A 12434-nucleotide genomic window follows, 5' to 3' on the forward strand; every position below is an offset into this window, starting at 1 on the left:
ACTTTATAACTTATGGACACCGGGGGGAGGAACCATCTTCCAATGACCAACATGCTAGTTGTGCAGGAGGACAACGAAATATCTGGAGGAACATGTTGGCTTTAAGTCAGCTTTTCCGTGTCTGAGGGGTCTTCGAAGATGCCATTTCATTAATGGGGCAGAATCGTAATAACAAACAGCATGATTACAATAGGCCTTCGCGGCGCTTAGGCCAAATTATACTAATGCTCAAAGCAGCAGCCCACTGATTACAGGATTACAGGACTCATTTTACGTCATTTGTCTAGTAAAATGTACTGAACGAATGAAGTAAACTTCATTGTTGGGGCATTTTGCCACATGCAAGTGTTGATGACTAAAATATTTACACGTCTCTTACCAAGACACAACTGAAAGGACCTGGATTGAACATCTTGTCTCAGAGACACAATGCCAGAAACTATTTTACATTCAAATCAGATAAGATATACAGAGCTTTTAAAGACACACAATATAACACTTAATGAATGCAACCAGTGGCAGATTTTTTTTTTTAAAGTGCCCTAGGGGACTCCAATTAAAATTCAAGCTGAGATTCTGGGGAGAATAAAATACAGCATAGTCCCAGTGAAAGCACTTAGACTAGTCCTCCTATTATCAGCTGCAGGAAAAACCTACTGCATATAAGCAATAGAAAACTTGCTAAGGGCACAAGTGGCAGATTAGTTGTATTTTATTATCTCGTGCTTGTGTGCCCCTCTTTCTAATACCACACCAGTCAGAAGGAGCCATTGTAAAGTAAGTGTATCTAGAGAAATGTGTGTGTGTGTGTGTGTGTGTGTGTGTGTGTGTGTGTGTGTGTGTGTGTGTGTGTGTTGTATGGTCTTCATGTTGTATTAAGATCTGAAATAGGAAAACAATAGTGGTTGCAATGGAAGAGCTGGTGGATATCACCAGCAGCCTTCCCAGTGTAAATTCAGGAAGAAAAATGTTACTAGTTGAAAATGTCGATGTTGTGATTGAATTGCATGATTACCTTCATTTAAGGCTTGTAAACAAGCAGGCCATTACACACCACTCTGTCCTCTTTATGCATTCGAACATTTAGAACTAGGCATGATGCATCCGGATTATTCCAGTTTTAAAAAGTTGGGCCCGAGAACGGCACCCTGTGGAACCCCTTTGGGTCGGTCAAAAGATTTCATCTCATCAAGGCAAACACATTTTCAGATTGATGAATATGAGACATTAATTCTCACGATTCATCTTACGGAACAAGTGTGTTAGTTTTCCTCACCAGTGGTGAACTTTAACCTACCTCCGCTGTTTTTGACAGACAAGCTGCTGCTAAAGTGATTCTCTCTGTGCTCAGCAGTAATTTTCTAGTTCTATAAACCACACATTGCAAACATGAGCACCTCATATCAACATCTAAACACTAACTGGGCTGTTGTCGCAAACCCTAGTCTTGGTTGTGAGCCAAGAAAAACGCACAAAGACGTGTGCTTTCCTTTGTGTCAGGTGTGCTGTGTGTGAACATTACTGAAGCATGTCTCCCTCCCACCTCAGCACCTTTTCCTATTGTTTGGGTGAACATCACTAACAGGCCACACAGCAGAAAGAGGACACCAACCGTCTCCTTGAGTGTTTAGGAACTTTGTTTACACCTCTTCTTTATAGAGTCGACCTCTAACCCCTTCGTTCACGGGACATAAACTAACACGGTCAGTGTCAACACCAAAGCTGCTCCTCAAAGACCATGAACAGACGTTATGCCGCGCAGACGACACAGAACGAGAAAAAGCCTCGTCTTTTTATGACGAAGAAAGGTAAAAACCAACTAAGACATAAGGAAAGGAATGTAAGAAGGAGGACAGAGGCTTACAGTGGCATTTTGGTTGGGCTAGGATGTGCGGGGAAGACAACTGAGGCTGTTGCACGTATTGCCTTCCAACATCCTGGAAAAATACAAGGTGAAGGGTGTTCGGTTACAACCCATAAACATTGCAACCCTTCCGATCCCTTTAGTCCAACGTCACCACAGGTAAGCTGCTACTCGAGCCTCTATCCTCGCCACATAAATGTGCATTACAAGTAAAGTGCCCTGGAAAAGCAATCATACCATTTTTATTGGGATTTTTTAGTTTTTGTACATTTTCTAAAAATGTCTAAAAAAATGCGGCATGCAGTTGCATTCATCCACCTTTATTCTGTATAGCAGTGCAGCCAGTGAGTTTCAGAGGTCACTTAAACACCGGTGTGTAATTTGATCACTATGGAGGTTTCTCCGTTCTGCCTGTATCCAGACAGGTCAGATAAAGTTACGAATAAGTTTAATATACAATTATGGCAGCATCAGTTAAAGAAGTAGTCCAGGGTAACTTTGGGGTAGCTGCAGAGATCCACAACTCAGGTGGTAGAATCTGTTGGCAAAACAATTATTATCTTAGCCAAGACTTGAGAAACTGGGGGCAAAGTTCACCTTAGCCAGACGAGACCGATAATGTTTTACATCCAAATGTATTCATGTGCTAGAATGGCCCAGTCAAATCCGACATCTAAGTCTAATTTAATTTTTTACAATTTTGATTAAACAAATTTATCAAATTATTACATTTCAGGTATTTTGGGCAATACCCGAACCATATTGAACGTTTCAGTCTCTAAATGGGCTCAACACCCAATAAACGCCATATTATTTCAACTTTTGTTTGGAAAATATGTGGAAAAACAATCATGTTTTACTGTAACCACCATGATTATGCAGTACATGTGTGTTGCACTATTGCATAAATACCAATTATAATGGGTCAAATTTACACTGAACAAAAACATCAACGCCCCATGTCAAATATCGTTGCCATGTGAAGTTTACAACTGTAAATGAGCATTTTCTGACATTTTATTGTACAAAAGTAACATTTCTTTTTATTTGTGTATAATTTTTAATCCAACTTGTCAGTGAGCTTTACTCAGTGAGTTGTGGTCACACGTCGGCCACGGGTGACCACTCTAGCACAAGATCGCCACATCCGGCTCCTCCATCTGCGGGATCGGCTAAGACCAGCGACACACACAGCTGGTGAGACTATTGGTCAGCACAACAGACGCATCACACCTCAGACTGTCCGTCACCGCCTACAAGAAGCCAACTTGGTCAAAATCAAATTCCTCTACCACTATCATGTTCAAAGGACTGTCAATTCGCCACAAATGGCCAAACCACGATGTTATCAATGCCGATATGAAGATCAGTACTTACGGAAAATATATTTTGAGTTTCTCTATATATTGCATAACCCAAATGTTCATTAAACACTTATATTTGACATGGGGCATTTATATTTTTGTGCAGTGTATGTTTTGTAACGTAGCAAAATTGTAAAAGTTGTGGGACTCGTTACTTTTCTTGGCACTGCGTTCAGAAAATGGCCTGGAGGAGTATTCTTTTGTGTCAGTCAAGTGTTACATACTTCATAATGGGTCAAACAAAGACCGTGGCCTGAGGACACCAGAGCTTTGTGGGTACGGGCAGCTCACCAGGTGTGCGGTTCACCGTGGCAAAACACGGCTTGGAAGAACTGGTTTGATGGCTCGTCCTCTTATTGTCCGAATCCATCTCATGTGGTTTAGCATTTCAGGTCGGGTTTGGTTCGGCTTTCTTCTGTTTCAAAGCAGCTGAAGCCACATCCAACGTGAATATCTACCTCAAACTATTCCCAACAGCTGTGGCAAAAACAGCAAGCACGAAAAAGAGACAGAGAGAGACGGCATAAGTGTCATCAGATGCCTTTATTTTTGCGATTACTACAGTGATGTGTAGCTACCATGTAGAAATACAACATTCAGTTTGGTAAACTGTGAAAGAAAAAAGAGCATCTTAGAGGCCTCTTCATTCTTGCTGGACAATGATGAAAATGTTTATCAAAAGTCAAGGGAACATAATACAAAAGCACGTTAAGGCAGAGATAAAAGAACAAACAATGCTGTAATCATGGCCTACGAGAAACTTCAACATAAATAATTGAACAATAAAAAGTTTGGTAACTGACATTGTAACCAGCCAAGCATTTACCAATGAACATAAATACATACGTAAATAAAAATTAGCAAGTCATCAGTGATCCGCAGCACAAATAATTAAAGCAGATCTTCAACTCAGAAATATGCTAGGCGCCATCTCTACAGATCAACTGCAGCCGAGGAAGATGTTTTTTGTTTTTTTTCCTTCCGACTAATTTTCCAGCCGCGTGACGCAGCAAATACGTGCAAAGCATAACTATGCCACGAACAAAGCGAAGCCCGGACATAGAGGAGAGTTAGATCAATATTTGTTCCCCGTTCAGTGCTCAGCACACCTTTCCGACATGCCATCGTATAAAAAAAAAAAACTGAGATAAAGAGAGGGCTCGGCTCATTTCATCGCTGTTATTCTTTTATTGCTCCTTTTGATCGGCGCATAACTAAACAGACTCAGGTCCAGATGTAACTGATAGGTTCGCATCTGTTGCATAGCTAAAGCTTCCTCTTCTAATGTAGTCACTTCCGCGCTGCATGCTTTCAGCTTGCTTTTCAGTGCATAAAGGAAACTTAAAAAAAAAAGTTTTCCCCTTTTTTATTTTCTCAAGCATAGTTAAAAACATAGCATTTGGTGCATGTCAACACAGCTGTGATAAACTCTGCTCTACCTCCCATTTTAACCAGAAAGCAGAGAGTCTTCAGGTGTGACGTGTCAACACACACATTCGACGCAGGTGAGAACAACAGCAGTGTGTCGCTACGGGCCTCGACTCGTCATGTAACAGACCTCCAGGTGTGTTTTTTAACTCTGAAGCGTGCAGACGTATACGTCGTTGCCGATTTGTTGCCAGTAGAGGTGGAGAAAAATGTGCATATTTATAAGCTGCGAGTTTCTGCTGTCGGCTTTGGAAATTGTGGGGCCTAATTTGGATTAACTGGGTTCTGTCCGTGTTTATTGGCACCGGCCGGCCTTTAAAGTAAATTAGTTTTATTGAGATATCATCTCTCTCTTTTTTTAAAAAAAAAAAATTATTCTAATCTTTAAAATCAAACTTTTGTTTTCATCTCCTTTCTCAAAGCAAAGCGGCTTTGTTCGTCACAGTTCCAGCTGTTTGAATCTTTGAAGATATGTGGAAGCGCAGGCAAGCAGCTGTTTTACTGGAGCTAATACATGAAGCTCAACACAAGTTTGCCTTACTTGTCTCGCAAGACATCTTGTCTGAGGGACGGATAAAAAAAATAAGGCTCTGTGTTAGATCATATTAACATAAATATCTGATCCCAAATGCTAATTTGACGCTAGAAAATTAGGCAAAAGAGGGAAAGAAATGGATTCCTGGAGGGGTTTTTTTTTGTTGTTTTTTTTTAGTATAAGCTTTCTAATCTTTCCCATTTTGAATAGTGGACAAGAAACAGACCTGTTACCAAAAAAAATGATTAGACACTCTGATCAACTTAAAAAAGTAAAGTATAAATTTTTAAAAACTGCTTAAATACACTTACTTTTTAGGAATCAAATGAAGGTGAACTACGTTGAACCTGGGTAAATCGTTTTTCTATGTTGTATTTTTTTTTTCTCCACTTAAATGTTCTCAAATTAAAAGTTGGCTTTCTCCATGTTTTGTGAAAGGTTGTGTTACTGCAGTAAAAGATTAAAATATCCTAATGTTTTTTACATGAGTTTATGCAGGGTGCCGCTACATGTGAAGCGTGGCATATATTGCGTTTGTCATTTCAAACACAACCAGATTTAGAAAAAAATTAAAGAAAAGTTGAGAAAAAAGTTTCATAACATTCACTGCTTTAGTTCTGGGGGTGGGGGGGATTATTTCTTCCATGATGTCCAGGTCTTAATAAGCTAAAATCAGAACTTCTGGAATACCTTCATGACTTTTGCATCCAGAAGAACAAAAGGAGACCGGTTGTGCTTTGTTGGTTGTCAAGCATGCAAATCCACCTGTCATGTACGGCCCCGTCATGCAAAACCCGGAGGTGGGATGCACTTAAACAGGACATATGGCGAGGAAAAGGAAAACCAAACATTTCAATAGCGCAGGAAATTAAAGCACTGCTGCGTAATACCATCAGGTAAGGCCAGAGGGCGAGGGATCCAAAAGAAGTGAGTAAGGCTTCCAGATCATTCCGGCAAGACCTTCATGTTTTCAATGTCGATGAAAGTGTCCGGTTTGTGGTTTGGGTGAAGAAGGGAGACGCTTAAGGTCACATTTACACGCCGCCCCTTCTTCTTTTTTTTTATGAGTCTTTTCCCTCCATTTTCCTCCTTCGTTCTAGTTCATGAGCGCCATGGCGCTCTCCGGTTGGCCGTCAATGATCTCGGAGAAAAACTCCAGAGCCAGATGCACGTGGATGGGCACGAACACGTATGAGGTGTAGACGACCATGGCAATGGCGGAGAAGAGGACAGAGTTAAAGATGGACTTCTCCCACGGCTCCAGGACGTAGATGCCGGTGATGAGCAGGTACTGGTAGTACAGCCAGGCCAGGTACTCCCGCATGTTTTTGAAGCTCATCCTGCCAGCTGGGGAGTGGGCAAACAGAGGTGGGGTTTAAACAAGCATAGGGAAATGGAAAGTGAAGTGGTTTGAATGAGATTTTACAGTTGGAACTGTAACATAAGTTCTGACTGTAAATAATGTTAAAGAGAAGTTAAAGTATTGCAGCAGCACTTTTCACAAAACAACGTATTTAAATTTCCATCCTACCACAAATAAATGGGAGTACAACACTCCACAATGTTACAAATGGAAATACATGTTAAAATTACATGAGCTATGTAGAATGTGCTGTGTGCATTGAATGCATCCAAATACAAACGCAATGTGAAATACGGGCTGGCCTGCGCTTCAGTTTTCTTGAGACAAAATAATGTTTGGTTTACCTTGTGACTTTAGTTTTGTGAATAAAGATTATTTTAAGATTCCTCTAACACAAAGTTGACCAAAGAAATAAGTCAACTTCATTACCACTTCAGATGTTTGAGTGGCAACTTTTAAGTGATTTAAATTTATTTATTTTCTAATCACATTTATTTAGGCTTTAAAAGAACAGCAACTGTAACAGCAACTATTAGTTGTGCGATAGGTGAGAGTTATAGTTTAATTTGTTTATTACCCACCAATCACTTGGTAATAAAATCACTACACGAGTGGTGATTTGACTACACCAATCACTACACAAGTCTGCGATGGTGTCAGAGACTTGCATAGCAGAGTAAATAAATGGAAATCAATCAATAGATCAATAAATTATAGTTTTCCATTGAAAGTTATCGGCATATTCACAATGAATCTGACCCCTCCTTCCCGACACTAATAACTGTAAGATTCCCAGAAATAAATTCTGCGATTAAATCAATATATCTGTTGTCTTAATACAAAAATCATGAAATCTAAGAATCTTAAAATGCACAACAATCAAAGCTCAGACAGTTCAAGGCAGATAAATACGGAGGCTGTGATGGGTTTGACTGGAAGTGGTGAGCAAATCAAATTCCCATCAGGACTCCATCCACTCTTGGACATAAATACCTCTAAAAAAACATAAACACAGCAGTGCCCTGAAATCAAGAAAGCCTTGCAAAACAAATTACAGGAAGAACACCAATGAAATCACGCTCACAGCTCCCACATGACCTGAAAGGTGTCATCACTTATCACCCACGCTTGGGTTTACCATTTCACAAGGGAAATATAAGCAGCGGCTGTGCAATTTTCCCCAGACGATCAGACGGCTGAACGTGTTTTTCTAACCTACATCTATAGCACTTTCTGCTCTGGGATCAAGTGCTCCATTTTACAAATATTGAAGGAAGATGTGTTTATTTCATTTTTTTCCAATTAAAATTGTGCAGATGTGAGTGTAGCTCCTGTCACTGTGGAAAGGAGGGATGGGCCAACAGCTGAATGTGTGCCTACTTACATGTGTGTTTGTTTTTGTTTTGTTTTTTAGAGAAAATGGGGGGAAGGCTTTAATTACAAAGGAATTTGACAAAGGATTTGGCCAAATTCATAAATAAAGACTGCATAAACATGAGCCAGAGACAAACAGAAAACACCGTTTGGACTTGTTTACATCTACTATTTTGATTGTTTGCAAAAAGGAAGATTGTGGGCAACATCCCAGACCGACGGCTTAGTTCAATAAAAGTACATCAGAAATGACAATTAATCTTTAGATTGAATATATATAAGAAGGGGTTTGTTACTCACCTCTGTCGGTGGGAACCCCCTGGTTGTCTCCTCTGCAACAGGACCAGCTGCAGCCCGCGTCCCCCCTGCTGCTCCGCTGCTTTCTGTATCGCCAGTCCACCCCTCTCTCTCTCATATGTATACATTCAGCACTCATGCATGCTCTGGAAACGGCACCACACCCACGGCTCGTGTTTACACTAACCCTTCACCTGGCTCGCGGGTCATGCAGGTGGAGCGACGGAGGAGGCGGACTGGTTGACGCACAGGCCGGTCAGTGTGCGCTAAGAGGAAGCGGCTGGTGCATCAGAGGGCGCAGAAGGGAGCCGGTGTATTCCGGGCTGCGGTTGTTTTTTTTTTTTTCTTCTTTTTTTCCGCCATGCATGATGCCCTGCTATGTGCGGCGTTCCTAAACTTTTCTCCAATCCATGCCGCATCCTTGGCGCTGCCGTCCCGCCATCCTGCAGCCAGAAGCTGCGCCGCAGTCTCTCTCCCCCCTCCTCCTGACGCAGCGAGCAGCAGCGGAACGGAAAAACAAGCTGCTGCACACTCACAGCAACCGGGTTGGTCATTATTAAAGTAACCCCCAAATCTGAAACATTTAATGGTATAACGACACCTGATTCATCGTAAAATGTAAAATTAACTGCAAGGACATCTAAGTACTCAATTTAAAAAGTATTTGTAACAGAGAAATTAAATCTTACTGAAAAGTGTGTGTGTGGCTCCTCATAACAGACACATTGCATTTAACCAGTTTGAATTTTGCTTCTCCTGACTCTTCTGCTCACTCTGAATTTAGAATACGTCACAAACATCTTTAAAAGCAGAATTTCTTCACGCTGTAATATTATGTAATGGCTGTGTTGTAGCTTACAGAGTCAAAGAAAGGCTGCTGACTAGAGGTTTTCAGCGGGCGGATAGTGATGTCTGTCAAAAGGAGAATAAACACTTGAGATCATTACAAAAGGAGCTGGCTGTACACAGATTGCCATATCTAAGAATACGTGGAAAGTTCAGCAGGGGTCTCAAACTCCAGGCCTCGAGGGCCGCAGTCCTGCAACTTTTAGATGTGCCTCTGCTGCATCACACCTGAATAGAATAATTAGGTCATTAAGGCTCTGGAGAACTGATCTACACAAGGAGGAGGTCATTAAGCCATTTCATTCCAGTGTTTTGTACCTGTTACACATGTAAAAACTGTAGGACAGTGGCCCTCAAGGACTGGAGTTTGAGACTCCTGGTTTAGTGGATGTAAAGTCATCAAGTGCATACTGTATATTATTAAAGAAGGAAATTTATTAGGTTAGCTTAAATTTTCCTGAACAATATCCAGGATATAGGTAACAAAACTTTCTTCTTCAGCTCCAACAGTTTTTACCTTTGCTAACGAGGAAAAAGACTGGACTGAATCTCATTGGTCTAAAAACTTATTTTCAGGACTTGTTATTCATCTTATTGGATAATTAAGACCTGGAAAAAGAGTGGAATGCCACAAAATCCAAATTACTTGAGGCCCAGTGTGAAGTTTCTGCAGCAATATAAAGATTTTCAGAGCTAAACCTTGCAGCCTTTATGACCAATGACGAAATAAATACACTAGCCTAGAAAATCTGAATAACCTGACATCCTTGTTTGCTTTCTGGAAGCTTCTTTTTCCACTTTAAAGCAGGACATCCTGTTTCATTTTGGGGAAGGGATCGAACAGATGTAGGAAATCGTATCTCCTTAATTGTAGGTTTGCTGAGCAGCTCAGTTGTGACGCTGCATTATTGATGTGTAAACACCTGGCAGCACTGATAAGGGGCACCAGTTATGCATGGATACATTTTATTTTATTTGTTTTGTTGGGGTATAAATGGAAATTGAATCTGTCCGAACAGATTTCAGGTTAAGATTAGAGGTAAAACGACCCTGTGAGTACCGACCTGTTTTTAAATTGGTATTTAGAAAATTATGTACACAAGGAATCAGCAAAGATCACATTGTTTTTCTGTAACATCTTGAAACAGTTTAAAATGCAACTTACAAGAGTTAACGATGTGAAAGTATTCTGTGCAAACGCAAGAAAGGAAGAAAAAAACATAGTGATGGTGAAATACACACACTCACATTGTGGATTCACTTCTGTCACTTTCCCAAGTGGATCTGATTACCGAGCTCAGGTTTGGGAAAAACGAGACCGGCTCTCCTCGAGGTAAAATGTGATATGTGTCACAAAAGACCAAAACACGGCGACACACACGCTCCTCCAGAGTGTACACTACATGATTATATAAAGGAAAACAACAAATCTGGTGGTAAAAAAAACAAAACAAATACAACTCCTGACTTTTCTTGCTTTAAAATTAAACAAAAAAAATATATAAATAAAATCAGAACAATGAAAAACAATTCAACTGCTTTCACTTGCTAATAAACACCACATGAAGTGCTTCAAAACTTCCCCTCAAGCTGGTTCCCATGTTAATCTGTTACAACCACAAACTTTCATATATTTTATTGAGGTTTCATGTGAAAGAGCAACACAAAATATCACACAGCTGTGGATGAAAGTGGATACGTAGTTTTAGGGATATGTAACAGTAACGTCAGTATCAGCCTATATGTGTCCTTGTTTTTTTAACATATCAAAATAGTTCCAATAAGTGAAACTGCGCCGATGTTAGCTACATATATTTATTTATACCTTGTTGACGTGTGTGTGGGTGTGTCATGAAGATCATGCCATCATGGGAGAAGAAGCAGAGGTGTTTGAGGAATATAGATACCTTGGAGTTCATCTGGACAACAGACTGGACTGTTAGATCACTTCATCTTACGGAAGAAAAACTAACTTTCTGTTTTTCTTGCTAATAAAGACCACATGAAGTGCTACAAAAAAGCAAGGCCTAATTATGGGATTGTTGTGTCCAGGGTGGTATGCAGTGTTTGTTTTCGACTTCATTGAGTTTTCGACTTTATAGGGTTTCAGATGCAAGGGGAAAAAATTAAGTCCTGCTTCCATTTGACCAGAACACCCTCCTCCATGCTAGCAGTGGCTTATTTACATGATGGTTCACCACAGCTTTGGTTTCCAAGCCTGGGAAGGTTTGCAGTCGTGCCATAGTCTATTTTTAGGGAATGGATAAGTATTTCATGAGATGTTCAAGGCTGTTACACCAACAAAACCCCGCTTTAACCTTCTATACATCTTTCTCTCTGACTTGTCTGGTGTGTTTCTTGGTTACTACAATGTGGTTTGTTTTTCTGAGGCCTTCAGTATAAGAAGAAGTTCTGTGATCTTAACCTACACAGAGCTCAATTTTTTAATTTCCAACTGAATATCACTGAATTTTATTTAAATGAGGTGGTAAACAAAGGCACATTGCAGTTTTTACAATATTATTTGTAGCAAGATGATTAAAACTTAGCATCCTCTTCTGCTTCAGTGCTACGCAGTGATTTGTGATGGTCTATTGCATAAAATCCCAACAGCCTACATGTAAGTTAGTGGTTGTGAGATGATTAAAAGGGGTATAAACACTTTGGCAAGGCGATGCAGATTTAAATCCATTTTACTGCAGCTGAGGCAACAAAAGCAGCTTAGCTTCCAAATAAAACCAACGCGCATTATGCAAAAACACAAGAACGTTGTAATTTACTTTCCATGATTTGTGCAGTCGGCTTTTTCAGGGTTTATACAGGAATCCTAGACTTGAATTTTCTACCTCTTACTACCTATTTTTACTCCCGCTACAATATTTTTACTACCAACACAAAATCGAGCAGTAGTCTCTTTTGGGGCAACGGTGAATTCTAGGGGTGCACCGATTTATCGGCCAGTTGATTTATCAGCACAGATTTCCTTAATTTTGGGAGATCAGTGATTGGCCAGAAAACTATAATCGGTGCAGCACTAGTGAATTCACAGCACTGACCCATGTAACACGATGGCCGAGGTAAGACAACTTTTTCCCACTTACAATTATTGTATATAAAATGTATGATGACATATATATATATACTGTATATATGAGCTCAGGAACTCGAGGAAGTTGGTTTCACAGTTTGAGCAAGAGTTGGCATTGTACAACTCTCTGTCTGTGTCCCCACCAAATGAATCCAAACAGACCAAAACAGACTCCAGCAAACATTTTATGTTGTACTCCTTTCCCACGTCTGATGACAAACTTTTCTCCCTCTGCTCCATCAGAACTGGGGAGATCTCTGTTTGGGTATAATGTT

At 40.3% G+C, this 12434-nt stretch overlaps 1 protein-coding gene across 1 annotated transcript; it reads right to left on the reverse strand.

The window, feature by feature from the left end:
• Positions 1–3752: 3752 nt before the first annotated feature.
• On the reverse strand, positions 3753–8799 carry sptssb (serine palmitoyltransferase, small subunit B). The gene is made up of 2 exons (XM_027999637.1): positions 8229–8799; positions 3753–6538 (listed from the first exon to the last, which is right to left on the reverse strand). The coding sequence occupies exons 1-2, from the start codon at positions 8362–8364 to the stop codon at positions 6288–6290; spliced, it is 387 nt and encodes a 128-aa protein (XP_027855438.1). The 5' UTR covers positions 8365–8799; the 3' UTR covers positions 3753–6287.
• Positions 8800–12434: the final 3635 nt, after the last annotated feature.

The sequence above is a fragment of the Xiphophorus couchianus genome, chromosome 18, assembly GCF_001444195.1.
Source record: "Xiphophorus couchianus chromosome 18, X_couchianus-1.0, whole genome shotgun sequence".
In the NCBI taxonomy this organism is placed as follows: Eukaryota; Metazoa; Chordata; class Actinopteri; order Cyprinodontiformes; family Poeciliidae; genus Xiphophorus; species Xiphophorus couchianus.

Excerpts from the sequence above, each read along its gene's own strand:
- sptssb (XM_027999637.1), bottom strand. The coding sequence starts at position 8,364 with ATGAGTGCTGAATGTATACATATGAGAGAGAGAGGGGTGGACTGGCGA. Across the intron at positions 6,539-8,228 it reads GGGGGTTCCCACCGACAGAG|CTGGCAGGATGAGCTTCAAA; the intron begins GTGAGTAACAAA and ends CCCACTCCCCAG.